This window comes from Rhinolophus sinicus, linkage group LG13 (assembly GCF_036562045.2).
Source record: "Rhinolophus sinicus isolate RSC01 linkage group LG13, ASM3656204v1, whole genome shotgun sequence".
Taxonomy (NCBI): domain Eukaryota; kingdom Metazoa; phylum Chordata; class Mammalia; order Chiroptera; family Rhinolophidae; genus Rhinolophus; species Rhinolophus sinicus.
This window is the reverse complement of record NC_133762.1, coordinates 38,074,352-38,091,739: the sequence shown is the minus strand read 5'-3', so window position 1 is coordinate 38,091,739 and position 17,388 is coordinate 38,074,352. Positions and strand designations below refer to the sequence as shown.

The following is a 17,388-nucleotide window of genomic DNA, read 5'->3' as shown; positions in this document are numbered from 1 at the left end:
TGAGCAGAGGTGGGATTTCCCATTTCCCACCTCGTCTGCTATAATAGCCATAATCCTGTCCCCGTTGTACAGATGGGGAGACTGAGGCCTTGAGAGGGCTGGGTCCTGCCCAAGGTCACACCTGGGTCAGGGGCAGAGTTCGACTTGAAGCCAGGGAGATTACTCATGTACAGGCATCCAACTGCCTGGATTTGAATCCTCGTGCTGTCATTTCCTGGCTCTGACGTTTGGCAAGTCACTTTGTTGCTCGGAAACTTCACTGTCCCCATCTGTGAAATGAGGCCTCATGGAGCTGTTGTGAGGGTACATGGGCACCCAGCACATGATCGATACTTGCTAACCGTGGCCTCAGACATCAAATGCTAGCCCACTCTCATTCTCAGGGGCCAAAGACACATAGACTTGGGCTGGGACGTGAAGAATAAACTTTAATCTCTCTCAGGATAGGGGCTCAGTTAGGCTGATCTCTGGGTGGGGTTACAGAGCCGTGCACTCGCACGCGGTACAGGCAGGTGAAGCGCGGGTTCCCCCAGTTGCTTGATATCTTCACCTTGACTGCTCCAAAAGTCCGGGAGGGCTGGTTCTGGAAAAGAGTCACACACATGGGCAGCTCACCCTTCAGCCCCCACTCTGCCTGTCGAGAAGAGCATTTGGGAATAGAAAGGACCCATTTCATAGGAGGGGAAACTGAGGCTCAGAGAGGGGAATGGATAGTCCCAGGGACGCACAGCAAGCTGATACTCAGGGGCTGGGATGGAAGGTGCTGAGGCCAGAAGGACAGACATACTGTGATTGGGAAAGTATCCCAGCTTCAGGGCCCTGGCACATCTGGGCTTTAGTTTTCCTCTCTGTAAGATGGGAATGGTAATATCTGCTTCCCAGGGTTGCTGTGAGTTTGAAAGGAGATCTTGGACTGGACAATTTACCAGCACCTGGCACATAGTAGATGTGCCCACCTCCCAGGGAATTACAGAAGGGGAAACTGAGGCCCAGTGAGGAAGGGAATGGCCCAGATCACACAGAATTTTGGTTAGGTCAGGATTTGGGCCAGTGTTGACCTGATTCCCAAACCTAGACATTTCGCCGAGTCTCAGGGCCATTCCAGCAGTCATCCCTCTGGGCCTGCTTCTGTCTCCAGCTCCCTCCCCTCCAGTCTTCAGCTTCCCCACCTGTGATTGGACCTGGTGCTGATAATGGATCTCCCAGTAGAGAGACATTAAGTTTGAAGCCAGCATCCCTAGCCCCAAACACCCCACCTGCTCAACATCTGATCTGCTGCCCCTGGGAGGCTCCTGGGCAGACGAGGGAAATGGAGCAGTGCCGGAGGCTGGATGGATCTTCTCGGGGTCCCGCTCTTGGCCCGGGACAGTGGGTCCCTCACTCTGAGCCTCACTTTCCTCACATGTCAAGTGAGTGAGTGACAATTGTGTACCTCCTGGGGCTGTTGGGGATGAAGTGGGGTCCCCTGGGTAAAGCCCTGCACACACTGTGCATCCTGTAGGTACTCAGCATAGGTTGCTTTTCTTAGGTACCTGGAGCTGGAACATCTGAATGATGTTTTCTGGCTGAAACTGAAACGCCCCCAGGAACACTTCCTCCCTTGGGGAGCCTTCCATGCCCTGTGGACTCAGAACCAAGGAGAAAGTGATAGGTACAGGAGGTCTTCAGAGGGTGCCACCCATCTCCAGCAGACTTGCACACTTTTTAGAATGCGAAGCTCCCTACCTTTTTGGGGACCAGTCCATTGAAACACAGAGTAATGGATATGAAAGAGCACTGGACTGTGAGTCAGAAGGCTGAGGGTCCACTTCTAACTCTGCTACTGACTTGTAGGATTTGGGGGTTTCCCTGACCCTTCTTTGGACCTCAGTTTCTTTATCAGTCAAGTGGGGCTTAGTGGTCTCTGAAAACTAAATTGGCTCTGAAAAGTGTAGGTTGAAATAGGGTAGCTGTTTATCCCCTATCCTTGAAGGCCAAGATCTGACCCTGACCCTGGGCATTCCCAGGCTTACCAAAGCCTCATCCAGGCCCTCTAGACTGCATGGGTTGCACAGACAGTTTATCACAATGCCTGGAATACTGCCATTACGAGGCTGTCCCCTTAGGTAAGTATTGTTCCCTGCCGGGGCGTACTCACATAGATGACGAAGTCCTTGGGGGCAGTGTCCAGGCTGCCCGACAGTGAGATGGTCTTGGGGATATGCTGCAGTGTCAGGTTGGACAGGTAGACCTTCTGGGCCAGTCGGATGGTCACCTGGCCACGGTCACCCGAGAAGGCCCAGCAGTTGCCAGGTGTCACATTGGGCTGGAAGGGGCAGGTGCAAGGGGGCTATGCTGGGTTGGTCATGAGAGTGGATTCCTCATCCCACCTTAGCTCCCCTAGACTTCCTTGGCCCTTCTGGATGAGCCAGATCCTCCTGTCTACAAAGCCTCACTTGAGTGCCACCACCTCCAGGAAGCTTCCCTGACTGCTGGCAGCAAGGATGAGCCCTCCCTCAGCTCTGTGCAGTGAGGAGAGGGGCCTGCTTGGGGCCTTGAGGATTCTCTGGCCCTCAGTCTTGAGGGATGGGTAGGGGGCCCCTTCCAGTGCTAAAGCAGGCTCTCCCTGTCCCTGTGCCTGTCCCCTGCTCCTGCCCAGCCCCATGGGTCCCTGCTGGTTTTGCCTTCTGCCCTTGCCTCCTGACTACTCCCCACCTTCCCCCTTCAGTTGTCCCCTTCCTGTGTTCTCTGCTCCTACCCTGAACCCCACTCCAGGCCCCACTCCCTTCACCCTTACCCACAGCCTCAGCTTCCAGCTGCTGTCCCCAGACCCTGACCACAGCCCTGCCACTTTCCCATTGTCCCGCCATTCCCCCTGCCTCGAGGATCACGTCCGGGGGCTGCGCATAGTTCCACAGGCGGATCCAGTTCCAGTAGGAGCGAGCCTTGTCGTGGTTATATGTGGCTGATGTTTGCTCAAAGTCGATGGATGCCCCTGCATGAGAGGTGGAAGGGGACTCAGCAGAGCAGCCCCGGCTTCTGCCTGGTGGAGGGCAGCCTCATTGATTGGACACTGACTATGTGCTAGGCGAGCACTTTGGACAAGTCACTGGCCCTCTCTGAACCTCAGTGTTCTTTTCTGGGAAATGGGAAGAACAATAGTAACAATAGTAGTAGTAATGCTAGATAGCATCCACTTCATAGGTTTGTTGAGACGTCCAAATGAGTTAATACACCAACGCGTTTGTCCGCAAGCAGTTCCTCGTGCAGAGTCAGCACTCACATCAGCCTCATTATCATTGCTATGGCTACCATTATACCCATTTTCCAGAGGAGGGACCTCTGACCCCTCATCTCCTTGGGCCTGGGGATACCTGGGTCAGCTGGGGCTGCTTGGCCGGGCAATCTGCCCTGCGGGCCCCACCTCACCTCCTCTCATGCACCCTCACTTGCTCCAGCTGCATCCTCACAGGGGCACCTCTCACGTAGGTTTCCTGTGTCTGGAATGCTTTTCCCTCCTCACCAGGTTTCAGCCCAAATGTCCTCCCCCACACCTCCCTGCCCAAGGCCCCTCTATCCCAGCCACCTGCTTTATTTTTCCGAAGCACCAGTTCCCAACCGTAATTGGGCCTGTGTTGGTTTTCTAGGTAGTTAGTCTCCCCAACCTGGGACAGGGATGGCTCTGCAGAGCTCTAGGTTTGGAGGAAGGTGATGGGTAGAGGAGTGGTGGAGGGCCTCCCCTCCCTGCCTCAGCCCCCATTAAAGAAAAGAGAAAAGCATAGCAAGAAAACCAGCTGGGGAGCAGAGGTTAGCTCTGAGGATGAACTTCCCAGGAGCAGAAGGTGCACCAGATCGAACTGAAATCCACCCTCTGAAGAGTTTCTGAAGAAACTCGAGGTGGGCAATTTGGGCCGGGGATTCCTTACCTATAGACTTCAGGGCAAAGTCCGGCTTTTCTATATAATCTCCTTGTATCATCTTCATTATTTTCTTGGCCATTTTTTGCTGAAAAGGCAGAAAACACAAGCTGTGCACTGGTGTGTTCTTACAGATCATGGTCCACAGGTGTGTTCACACCAGGCGACAGGCAGCTGCAGAACACCCTCTTGTCCCTAACTGCTTATCCCTGCCTGTGGAAACTATGGCTTGTCCATGCACATGACCACCCAGCCTCTATACTGTGAGGAATCCTAGGGTACACAGAGCCACCCTCACCCTACCCATTGGGTCATTTACTCAGTGCTTTCATACCCACTGCTGTGGGGCGTTGGGCTAATTACTGCCCCCCTGAGTCTCAATTTTCTCATCTGTAAAATGGGACGATAATCATGTCCACCGCTCAATGTTGTAATGCTTAGAGTTAAGACTTGTGAAGCTGCTACTATGTGCCAGGACTTCTTAGCATCACATATGTTCACCCTTGACCCTCACAGCAACCCTAGGAGGTATGTACGATTATCATCACCATTTTAAACATGAGAAGACTGAGGCACAAAAGGGTAACTTGTCCAAGGTCACACAGCTGGTAAGAGGCAGAGCCAAGCAGTTTGGTTCCAGAGTTCAGGCTCTTAGCCATTAGACTCTACTGTCAGATAAAAACAGTAGAGCACTTAGCACATTTGGTGCTCAATAAATGCCAGTTATTATTTTGATTACACTCTTCACAGCTGTGGCAGAATACATTTTCCAAAAATGGCTGCAACAATGTTCCCCATTCCACACTCTTCTTTCAATATGACTTTGATATTCTCCCCTTTGAGAGGTGAGACTTAAGTTCCTTCCGCATCAATATGAGTGGGCCTGCGATTATAGCAGAAGTGATGCTATGTGACTTCTGACCTAAATCCTAAAAGGTGATACAACACTGCCTGGTTCTCTGGACTGGCACTCATTATTGGAAGCCAGCTGCCGTGTTCTGAAGAAGCCCAGACCCCATGGCAAGGTCATGTTTGTGTGCTTTTGTCAATAGCCCTGAGTTCCCAGCTGACAGCCAACATCAAGCTCCAGACATGTGAGCATCACCCCCAGATGATTCCAGGCTCAGCTGTCGAGTCACCACCAGCCTTGAAGTCTTCCCAGCTGAGGCCCCCGATGTCACAGAGCAGTGTCCTGGCTGAATTCCTGACCAACAGAATCTCTGAGCATAATAAAATGGTTGTTTTGTACCACTAAGTTTTGTGGTGGTTTGCTATGCCGCAGTAGTAACTAGAGCAACAGGGTGTTACAGGGCAGTGATTATGGCTCCATGTTGTTGATGTGGAAACTGAGGCTCAGAGAGCTTGATGACCTGCTTGAGCTCCAAAGGTAAGAAGAGATATCCGTGAAACAAAAATAGAATTCTATAAAAAGGAACACCCGGGGAACAAAATATAATTATTAGGAATGCAGAATATGTCAGGAATAATGAAAAACTCAGTAAAAGGTTTGGTAGATAAAACTGAGAATATTTTCTCAACTGTAGAACAAAAAGACAAAGAGAGGAAAACAGGGAGGAAAAAACCCCCAGAGGATTAGTTCAGGCATTTGGACATCCAAATAATAGGAGTTTCGAAAATGAGAACAGAGCAACCAGGGCTGGCTGGAAATCACTCATTTAACCCCATGATTAAAGAACATTTCTTAGGACTAAAGGACATGAGTTTCCAGAATGAAAGCGCCCCAAGGGTGGCCAGCCTGTAGGTACATTATCATTTCAGATGTCAGGTAAGATGTAGTGAGTTACAGAGGACCAATGCTCCCACTAAAAACAACTAGGAAAAGCGACGTAGTTTACTAAACCATATTTTAAACCCATCGATGAGCTATGGAAGCAACAAGGACCGGATGGACTAAGATTCTAGAGAGGGGAGAACCATTCTGACATGAGCTAACAAAGTTGCTTTTTTTTTTTTTTTTAAGTCCCTCGGTGCATTTGATGATTCTGGGTATGGGCTGAGAATCTGGGCTTAAGCTGGACAAGGAAGGAGCTGCTATTGGTGAAACAGAAAAAGCCACGTTTTTAACAGTCATACAGGGTTAAAGGGATAACATTGGAGACTCGAGGAGACACAAATCTTACCAATTTCCCCCATAAAATGTTAACTGAAATCCAAAGCTATGTAAGAGGCTAAAGGGCTACTTTGAAAGCTTCTGAAAGGCAAAGTAAAACTTCCCAGTCTAACAATGCTTAGAAAACAAGGTCCCTTTGAGGGAGCGCCCTCCTCTCCCCACCAAAATAAGCAAGAGATTAAAACCTTAGAACAGCGATTCTCCTTAGTATGTATCAGAATTACCCAGAGGGCTTGTTGAAACACAAATAGTTGGTTCCCATCCTCAAAGTATGTATATGATTTAGTAGGTCTGGGTGGGGTCCGTTAATTTGAATTTCTAACATTTTTCAGGTACTAATGCTGCTGCTGCTGATATGAGGGCCACACTTTGAGAACCACTACCCTAGAAGGAGTTGTAAATCAAAACTGAGTAGTTATAGCTGCACTTGACCTTGGGACACTAAACCAATTTGGGGCACAATTACAGGCTGAGAATCCAAGCTTGCCCCTGGCAGAGAAGGGTGTTGCTAGGGTCAGACCTTTGCATTTGTGCAGGGCTAGGAGACAAAATTGGAACCTTGAAAGGCCTCAAACGTATGGTCAGTCTTTCTCATCAAGACATTTACCAAATTTTTGAAGCTGCATGGCAGGAGGCTAAAGGGTTAAGCTGAAAACCTCTGGCAAAATCTTATAAAAATTACAATCTAGGTCTGAACCAGCTCAATGTATGCCTACATAGAAGTGATCAGTGTTCTTTGTCTTCCTTACAAAGAAAAGGGAGAATTCTCATTGATAGAAGTTACAATTATCTGGAGCATCTACAGTTCTTTTGTATACAATATCCAGAAAGCACTAAAAAATTACTAGACACAAAACCGTCAAGACTGTATGATTGATACCTCAAAGTGGAAAAGAAAAGAACAAAAACAGACAATAGGAGGAGACCTTAGATGATCCAGATATTGAATTTAGCAGACAAAGATTTTAATATAACTATGACCAGTATGTTAAATAAAATAACATAGAAGATGAACAATATAGATGAAATGTCAGAGAGTTTCACTATGGAATTAAAATCTATAAAAAAGAATCAAATGTATATTGTAGAATAAACAATGTAATATGTGGAATTAAGAACTTAATGAAAAGATTTAACAGTAGATTGGACAGAACAGAATACAGAATTATTAGTGAACCTAAGGGAATGTGACTAGAAAATATCAAAACTTAAGGACATTAGAGAAAATGTATGAAAAAATAAACCAGGTAATAGCATAGCAATTATGTGGAACATATAATTGTCTAAAGGTCTAGCATAGATGTAATTGGAGTTGCAGGGGAGTAGATAGACTATGAGGAAGAAGCAAGATTTTAAGACATAGTAGCTAAGAATTTTCCAAAACTGTTGAAAAGCATCAATTCATAAATTCGATAAGCTCAGCATCCACCCAAGCAGGTTAAATATGTAACACTGAGGACAAAAAGAATATCCTGCAATCTTCTAAGGATAAAAAAAACAGACCACATTCAAAGGACCAATAATAAAAGTGCCATTAGACTTCTCAACAGCAACAGTATAAACTAGAACACATTAGTGGACTTCCCTCAAAATTCTCAGAGGAAACTATTTCCTATCTAGACTTCTATACCCAGACAAACTATCAGTCAAGGGCAAGAGTAGAATAAAGACATTTTCAAATATGCGAGTTCTAAAAAATAAATAAATATACCTCTATTTCATTTACTCTTTTCCAGGAAGTTATGGGGGATGTGCTCCACCAAAACTTGGAATATAGGAAAACAGGGCAACAAAGAGAGAAGTTAGGTGTTTAGGGGCAGAATAGCCAGCATCTCACCTCATCTGACATGGCTTCCATCTCCTGGAGCTTGGCAATGAGCTGGTTCATATTACCTCGGAGGTCCTGGATTTCCCCAGTGTGATCTCGCACCTTTTCCTGATACATTCTTTCAAAGGAGTGAGAATATGAACTGACAGATTTGTGATGCTGCTAATGTCACCCTTCAGCTTCTAACTTTGCCAGTCATCCCACAAAAAACTAGCTTCACATTTTTCCTTTTTCCTGGGCCCATCCCTGGACCCAGCAGATTCTTATTTCTAAAATATTACTCATGCTCTTCCTCCTGCTTGGAATATCCTTAAATTCAGCTCATTCCTTCCAAATATTCCTGAGTATTTTGTCTGCAATTAAGAATGCTGCCACCAGGTTAAAATTTCTTCTCAGCTACTATTTACTGAGCACTACCTATGGGCCAGGAATTATTCAAGATAGTATACATCTTCAATACCCATAATTAGCTAGAGCAAGGTGGGTGTTATGCCCTATCTCATAAATGAGGAGTCAAAGGCCCAGAGGGGTAAAATGACTTAGCCAGGTAGAAAGTATGGTACCTGGGATTTAAACTCAGGTTGGTCTGACTTCAGAGCCCACATTATTAGCCAGTATACACCAGGTCCTGGCTAGAGCTCTGTTTTTAGGTGTAAATAGAACTGTTTAGCAGATTCTTCTTACCTCAAACTCTGCAGTGGACTATGTATGCTGTCATCCTGGTGGGGTGTTGAGGAAAGCAAGAGATCTCCTTCAGATGGTCTAATCTGGGCCCAACAAGGCTACATCCATCCATTCTCCCACAACCATAAATCCATCCTTTCACCTAACTTCCTATTTACTCTTCTATCCATCCACCCATCTACTAGCCACCAAAAATTCAATTTACCCTCCTTTTTTATCTATTCATCCACATCCACATCCATTCACCCTCACACACATCCACTCACACTCTTCCATACAACTACTCCATTTATCCAAACTTTCTCATCCATTTACTCTCCCATCCATCTATCTTACATTATCCATCAGCCGTCTCATCAATCCATCTATCCCAACCATCCATCCATCCACCTTCCCAACTATTTACCCTGTCATCTGCTCTTCCTTCCATCCACCCATCCATCCAACCATCCATCCATCCATCCATCAATTTACCCACCCATATATTCCATCGGTCCTCCGATCTATCCATTCTCATCCATCCACTCTTTCATTCATTCATCCATTTACCCTCCCCCACCCCACCCCCCAACCACTTTTCCCATCCATTATCTCTCCATTCACACACCCATCTGGCCATCCAGTCACCCAACATTGAGAATGGCAACCCTGTGCCTGCCCCTAAGGTAGACATTACTGGAATGAATCAGACCTGGCTCTGCCTTCAAAGGCTGCCAGAAACAGTCAATTTTATGGAGAATTACATTCATGATTACAGAAAACTGTGGAAGGAGAGAGAGAATGTGACCACCACTACTTGGGTGTTTCTGAAGGAGGTAACATTTTAGCTGGATCTTGAAGGACATGAAGTAGCTCATGAGGGGAGAAGGAAAGAGGGAAGGACAGGTCCTTCAGACCTCCTTTCTCTCTAGGCCTTCCGAGACTCTTTGCTGTCCTCAGATAGGGAGCTCTGATCACTGATTTCCTCCTTCTTCCTCCCCAGGAACCACAAAGCAAATGGTCTCATCTCATTTGAGCAGAAAAACAAATTGCCTTGAATAGAGACAGAAATGTGTTCCCCATCGTCACCAGTCCATTTTAGGTAGGGGCCTTGATAAAGGAAAGACAGGTCACCTCTGGGAGTGACAGGAGAGGCATTATAGGAGTGACTATTACAACTGGTTTTTGAAAGTCACATTTTGGTGGGAGAAATGAGTTCCAGGTGGGTGGCATGGCAAAGGCAGAGATTTAGAGCTGGGATGAGTCAGGAATTAATTAGCGTCCAGATGTGGTAAGAATGAGAGGAACTTATAGAGGTGACATTGACTGGTGGGGGTGAGGCTAGTCAGCAGTGGGGCCTGAAGAGAGCACACACTCACCTGCCAGACTTCCATTTTGGATGGTAAGTGCATAGAAAGTATCCAGAATCCTGTGGGACCAGAGGAATAAGAATTATCCATTTAAGATGAAAGGTGAAGAGCTTGGGTTCTGAAGTTAAGGTATCTGGGTTCAAATCTCAGGTTTGCCCCTTACTAACATTGTGCAACTTTGGGATGACGTACTTAACCTCTCTATCCCTCTAAGATGGGATAACAGTAATATTCGTTTCATGATTGGATGATAGCATATATGTAAAGTGTCTTACATAAAACAAATAATCCATGTCTCCTCTTCCTTTCCTGTCCCAAACCTACTGGGGATAAGTGGTAAAGAGAAGAAAAAAGGGGTTGCCTCCTTGCATTTTATGATTTCTGTGCTGCCTGAAATTCTACACTGTTCAAGCCATTAATAAAAGCCTTTAAAGCCTGTTTGTTGTTGATGATAAAATACTCAACAAACTAGGAATAGAAAGGAACTTCCTTAATCTGATAAAGGCTATTTATGAAAACCCACAGCTAACATCACACTGAATGGTAGCAGACTGGATGCTTTCTTCCTAAGATCAGGAACAAGACAGGAATGTCTGCTCTTGGCATTTCTTTTTTTAAATTTTTTATTGCTTTTTTAATTTTAATTTTTAAAAAATGTATTTTTCAATTACCATTGACATAAAATATTGTATTAGTTTCAGGTGTACAAAACAATATGGCTTTGAGACATGTACACGTATATACTTCAAAAAGTGATAACCCCAATAAGTCTGTTACCCATCTGACACTGTACATAGTTATTACAATATTATTGACTGTATTCCCTATGCTGTACTTTACATCCCTGTGACTGTTTTTTTTCAATTATACTTGACATTCAATATTTTTATGTTAGTTTGCTCTTGCCATTTCTATTTAACATCATCCTGGAGGCTCCAGCCAGGTCTTAGTCAAGAAAAAATAAATAAAAGGCAGATTACACGATCTTGCATATAGAATCCTAAAGTGTTCAAGGCTGTGTGTTTTGCCCAGTATCAGAAGTAATAAATGAGTTCAGCAAGGTTGCAGGATACAAGATCAGTACACAGAAACGAATTGAATTTCTAAACACTAGCAGTGAACAATCTGGAAATGAAATTAAGAAAACAATTCCATTTATAATACATCTCAAAGAATAAAATACTTAGGAATAATTTTAACAAAATAAGTGAAAAACTTGCGCTTTGAAAACTACAAAACACATGAAAAGGAATTAAAGAAGGCAGAGATATTCATCAGTAACGGGAAGACAGCCCATGTTCACTGATTGGAAGACTTAGTATTTTTGACACCTTAACAATACTTAACACTACTTCCCAAATTTATCTATGGGTCAATGCAATCCTTATCAAACTCCCAATGGCCCTTCTCCCTCCCCCCCGTGGAAATGGAAAAGTTGATCCTAAAATTCATATTGAAACATAAGGGATCCATCATAGCCCAAACAGTCTTAAAAAGAACAAAGTTGGAGGACTCACACTTCTAGATTTCAAAACTTCCTACAAAGCCATAGCAATCAATCCAGTGTAGCACTGGCAAACAGATAGACATATAGCTCAATGGAGTAAAATTGAGAGTCTAGAAATAAACCCTCACATGCATAGTCAACTGATTTTCAATAGGGTGCCAAGACAATTCAATGGGAAAAAGAATAGTCTTTTCAATAAATGGTGCGGAAACAGCTGGATATCTATATTCAAAAGAATGAAATTGGACCTTTACCTCACACCATATGGAAAAATTAACTCAAAAATAGATCATGGACCTAAGTGTAAGTATTAGCACTATAAAAATCTTAGAAGAAAACATGAGAGTAAATCTTCATGGTGTTGGGTTAGGCAATGGTTTCTTAGATATGACACCAAAAGCACAATAGATAAATTGGACTTCATCAAAATTACAAAATTTTGTGCTGCAAAGGACACTATCAAGAAAATAAAAAGACAACCCACAGAATGAGAGAAAATATTTGCAAATCATATTATCTGATAAGGGACTTGTATCTAAACTGTACAAGAAACTCTTACAACTCAGTATTAAAAGACAAATAACCCAATTTAAAAATGGGGAAATATTTGAATAGAGATTTTTCCAAAGAAGATATACAACTGGCTGATAAGCACATAACAAGATGCTCACCATCACTAATCATTAGGGAAATGAAATAAAAACCACAATGAGATACCACCTCACACCCACTAGGGTGACTAAAATAAGACAGACAATAACAAGTGTTAATGAAGACGTGGAGAAATTGGAACCCTCGTACTTTGCTGGTGGGAGTGTAAAACGGTACAGCTGCTTTGAAAGATAGTTTGGCAATTCCTCAGATAGTTAGACATAGAGTTACCATATGATCAGTAATTTATACCAAGAGAATTAAAAACAAATGTTCACACAAAAATTTTACAAGAATGTTCATAGTAGCATTATTAATAATAGCAAAAAAGCGGAAATACCCCTAGTATCTATCAACTGATGAATGGATAAACAAAATATGGCATATCCATACATGGAATGTTTTCAGCCATAAAAAGGAGTGAAATGCTCATGATATATGCTACAACATGGGTGAATTTTGAAAACATTATGATAAGTGAAAGAAGCCACAAAGACCACATATTGTATGATTCTATTTATATGAAAAGCCTACAATAAGCAAATCCGTGGAGACAGAAAAGAGATTAGTGGTGCCTAGATCTGGGGGGAGGAGGAATGGGGCATGACTGCCAGAGACTGGAGAGTTGCTTTTTGGGGTAGTGAAAATACTGAAATTTGATGGAGGTGATGGATGTGCAACTTTGTGAATGTATTAATAATGACTGAACAATACACTTTAAAATCGTGATTTTATGATATGTGAACTGTATCTCAACAAAGGGGTTATTTTAAAAGCATCTAATTTGTTGAGTTAAGTTTTCTAGGAATTTCTAATTTCCTAGGATTTCACCCCCTTCCCCTTACGTTTGAGGGGAGGGAGGAGATTCCTTTGCTTGAGAAAGCAGAGCTGTGACGTGGGAGGAGGTGGTGGTAGCCGGAAGGAAGCCACAGAAACCCAGAGAGAGGGAGGAATAGTTATCATGACATGGTTTGGGGAGAGCTTTACACTTTTGAAAGCTTTTCTTAGATTTCAAAAATTTTCTTGGCCATCGTTTCATTTAATCCTCACAGCAACACTCATTAGATAAGTGGGGAAACTGAGGCTCATAGAGAGGCAGTGTGTCATCCAGTGTCACATAGTGTTAGAGCCCTCACTCTTTCTCTCCCTACAGTGGGCGACAGTCAGGGATGCCTCCATCTGGGATGGGGCAGGGCCCTGGGGACGCACCAAAAACACAGACGACCAGGACACCTGTGTTTTCCATGAGCTTCTGGAAGAGCAGCTTGCATCTGGAAGACAGAGAATTGGTGGTGAAGGTGAGGCAGAGCTTTGAACAGGCTGGCCAGTCTCTGTCTGGCCCTCATCCCATTCCCACCCTGAAGGGCAGGTCCTTCTCTGGGCAGTGACACCCTCTCCAAGATGCTGGCCATGTCCTACGGCTCTACAGCATCACAGAGGAAAAGAAAGCTCTTACCCCAGCATCTGGGGCCATCAGAGGTCAACTCACAGTGGTCTCCTGGGTCCTCATCACTCTCTTTCTCCATCTATGGACTGTTTGCTCCCTCCCCTCTTCTCTCCTGGTGAACACATCCCTCAGGGTTCAGCTCAAATGTCCCCTCCTCCTGTGACCTCTGGAGTCACACTTCCCACACCCCCAGCTTGGCACTGGTTTTGGTGTCTGCCTTCCCCACCCGACTGGGAGCTCGTGAGTGATGGGGGCCAAGGCTGAGCCCAGAGTAGGCATTAAGGAAATGTTGAGTGCATAAACTTCAAGTGAATGAATGAGGTGGAAATCTCCGCAAGAATTCAGAGGAGATTGCAGGTGCAGGAAGGGTAGAGGGAGGAATGGGATGGGCATTCCAGGCAGCAAAAACTGTGTGTGCAAAGGTGTGGAGATGGGAATAGAAATAGTGGGTCCAGGCACTGCACTGTACACCTGAAGCTGAAGCTGAATAATAATGAATGTCAACTATAATTTATATATATATAGGATGTCACAGGATGTGGAGTACAGCATAAGGAATAGAGTCAGTGGAACTGTAATGCTATATACAATGTCAGAGGGGTAGTAGATTGGGGGAGGGGGTTATCACTTTGTGAGGGGTATAAATGTCTAACTATTACATTGTTTTGTATACCTGAAACTAATAATAATAATAAAAGAGAAATAGTGAGTTCCGGGAGTGAGAACCCTAGCCTTGCTGGCCCAACAGTTCCCCAGCAGGAAGCAGAATGAGGGCAGCTCAGAAAGAAAGGGTTGGGCAGGATTTCAGAGGGCTGCTGGCTGAGCTGTTGAAGCAATGGGGAGCCACAGTAGGTTTTGGGGTGAGGGGGATCTGATAAAAGCCAGGTTTGGGATAGCTCATCTGGTCTGGAGATCAAGGGAAGGTTCAAACCAGTGAGGGGGCTGCCATAGTCACCAGCTGCACAGTCCCAGCCTCCATCACCCTCCCTTCACCTGTACCTGCTCACCTGCAGTTGTTGAATAGAACTTGATGGGCCTGAGTCCTCAGGAAGCAGGCCAGGCAGGTGACCCAGGCTGCAGGGGAGACAGGAGACCAGTGAATAGATGCACCCTTATCCTGCAGTGACTCACTGACTGTCCTGGGGCTGAGGTAGACCCTGGGGTGGGGAGACCCCCTCGACTTGCTAGTTGAGCTCAGGGAAGCCCTGCTCTGCTTATGAGTAAGTGACAGCTTGGAATGAGTCCTATAAGCGAGTACTGCTTGCAACTGGCAGTTATAGATACTTAAGAGTGACACAGGAGCACAAAAAGTCTGGGATGTGCGAATGCCCATTCCTAGACCCTGGGAGCTTCTCAAGAACAGGGTTCTTGTTTGGTTCATCCTGGGTGCCCAGCATTGCCCAGCATGGCGCTAGGCAAAAAGTAGGAAATCAGGATGGCTGAGTAAGTGGGTGGATACGTAGATGGACAGAAGAGTGGGTAAGAGAGTGGTTTAGAAGATGGATGAATAGAAAGATGGCTGAGAGGATGGGAAATGAGAGGAAAGATAGAAGGATGGATGGCTGGATGGATGTGAATGTTAACAAATAAAGGTTTGGGTGAATTGAAGGATGGCTCGGTGAATGGATGGATGAGTGAGCTCACAGGCTGCATGGATATTACAACAGATCGATACATAAACAGATAGTTGGATAAACGACTTCGTGAATGAATAAGTGGAGAGATGGGTGGATGAACATAAAAGCAGACTGATCTTTAGGGTGTGGTCAGAACCATGTCCCTGAAGTGAGGGTGGGTTGCCTCAAACCATTCCCATGCCTTCCTCAGGGCCTCCTGGCCCAGCAGCCAGGCTGGTGGCAGAGCAGGGGAGGGCTGACAGTTAGGTCCTCCCCCAAATTGCAAGTCTCCCTCATACTCCCTCTCTTCAACCACTAAAGAGATTCTGGCTGGAATGGCACCCCAACACCTCTGATGGGAAGACCTCTAAAGCTCACCCTATGGTTTCCTCCCTCCCCTGAGCCAGCACAGGCCTAACCCCCTCCTCCCAGGTCAGTGTGGCCTGAGGCTGGGCCCTTTCCCAGGGCCACGTTGGTGGCCAAGGCGGCTCTTCAGTATATACGTACACAGGCAACCCAGGATGCACTGAGTCAGGCCTGGGGGTGGGCCATTGAGACGGATTGGCAGCAGGAAGGCATCATCTGCAGAAAACATAGAGCTGTTATGTCACTGCCGTCCTCTGGGACATGGTGGCTGCAGCCCCTGGGGAACACCCAGAGCTTGGTGAGAGTATCCCTGCCCCCTGCCCTGCTCCTTGCTGGGTGACCCTGGGTTGCCCATCTGACATCTTGGAGCCTCAGCCCCTCACTGTCCACGAAGATCCCAGGGCTCCCTTCTCCCCTCCTTGCTCACGCGTGTTTAGCGAGGACTCCTCTGCTATCCTGCAGGCATTCCGGCCACGTTGGACGACCCTGGGACTGATAAGAGTCACAATGGCATTTTATGTGGTGTTCCCACCTTTTAGATCGAGAAAGTGAGTTGCAGAGACGTTTGCCCAAGACCCCCAGCCTGTGTCTCAGGAACAGACCTAGGTCTGGTTGACCCCAAATTCAGCTGTGCTCCCAACACTGCCCAGTGCCTGGCACACAAATTGGCACTCAGTCAACACTGGCCGAAGGGGTGATTGCCCCACCATTTCCTGGCTAGAAGACTTTAGGAAAGCCGCTGTCAAACCTTTCTGACCTCAGTTGCTGCATCTAAAAAGTGCAGGTAGTAATGCTCGCTCACCTCCAATGAGAGGGCAGCATTTTGTAAACTGTAAAGGGCTAGGCAGAGAGAGGAGCTGCTGTCCTTACCTCCTGGGCCTGGGATCCCTGCAGGGGTGGGCTGCATTGTCAAGTGGGTCACACGGGTCCCTGGGGCTCCTTGAGGGGCGTGGCATCGGTTTCCTTCTCTAGGACGGGGGAATGGTGGGGCTCTCTGGGAGTTGGCAAGGAGGGAGTGGCTGATACTGCTGCCTCCTAGCGTTCCCTGGAAGGTGCCCTGTGGAATCTGCCTGGGTCAAGTGGAGCTGTTGGCACTGTGACCTCATAGAGCAGGTATGCATGGGGGGGTATTCTGCCCAGTCTCCAGCTCAGCCCTGGAAATTCCTCTCAGAGGAACCCATTCTGACCAACCTTAAAGTTGGAGAAATTGACGCCTCAAAACAGGAAGGGCCATGCCACGGTCTCAGGGACTGGCAGGGGTGAGAGCTGAGGCTCCAATATCCAGGCCATGCTTTTTCTTGCTCCAGGCCCCCTCCTGCCCCAAGCTTCCCAGACTTGCCACCTTCCTTGGTTGTATGTGAATACGTTTTATAATGCTGGGCTTCTCACTGGGGGATGTTTTACATAACACAAAAGAATGTATGTGCGTTGCTGTTTTAATAAAGTTCACGTTTTACTGGGGGAAAACAAGAACAGAGTGGAAATGTCTGATTATGTTTTTTCTGTCAACCTTACCTGTGGAGAGCCTATTTGGAGTGTGAAGCTGAAATGAATTCACTTTTGCCCCCTGGTGGCAGTTGCTCAAATTGCAGGCTAAATACCTGGGGTGAGTTGAATATAATGATCGCTCCAAAAGGTCTGTGTACTAAAATGTGAGCGTGTAAATATGTTAGGTTACATAACAAAGGGGAATTAAAGCTTGCAGATGGGATTAATGTTGCTAATAAGATGATTTTGAGATGGGAGAATATCCTAGATTATCCAGGTAGGCCCAATGTAATGACAAGGGTCTTTATAAGTGGAAGGAGGCAGAAGAGGAGAGAGATGGCAGCCTGAGGAAAGCTCAGCCCAACTTGCTGTCTTTGAAGATGGAGGAAGGGGCCATGAGCTAACGAGTGGAGGCAAGGAAACAG

General features: G+C 46.0%; 1 protein-coding gene across 1 annotated transcript; it reads right to left on the bottom strand.

The window, feature by feature from the left end:
• Nucleotides 1–451: 451 nt before the first annotated feature.
• On the bottom strand, nt 452–16,431 carry SUN5 (Sad1 and UNC84 domain containing 5). The gene is made up of 13 exons (XM_019715880.2): nt 16,346–16,431; nt 15,903–15,961; nt 15,617–15,691; nt 14,501–14,567; nt 13,256–13,317; nt 9,898–9,947; nt 8,540–8,574; nt 7,865–7,973; nt 3,906–3,984; nt 2,859–2,974; nt 2,138–2,305; nt 1,533–1,619; nt 452–583 (listed from the first exon to the last, which is right to left on the bottom strand). The coding sequence occupies exons 1-13, from the start codon at nt 16,429–16,431 to the stop codon at nt 452–454; spliced, it is 1,125 nt and encodes a 374-aa protein (XP_019571439.2).
• Between the last annotated feature and the right edge of the window lie 957 nt (nt 16,432–17,388).

Excerpts from the sequence above, each read along its gene's own strand:
- SUN5 (XM_019715880.2), bottom strand. The coding sequence starts at position 16,431 with ATGCCACGCCCCTCAAGGAGCCCCAGGGACCCGTGTGACCCACTTGAC. Across the intron at positions 14,568-15,616 it reads GTGCATCCTGGGTTGCCTGT|CCTGGGTCACCTGCCTGGCC; the intron begins GTACGTATATAC and ends TCTCCCCTGCAG. Across the intron at positions 3,985-7,864 it reads TGGAAGCCATGTCAGATGAG|CAAAAAATGGCCAAGAAAAT; the intron begins GTGAGATGCTGG and ends CTGCCTTTTCAG.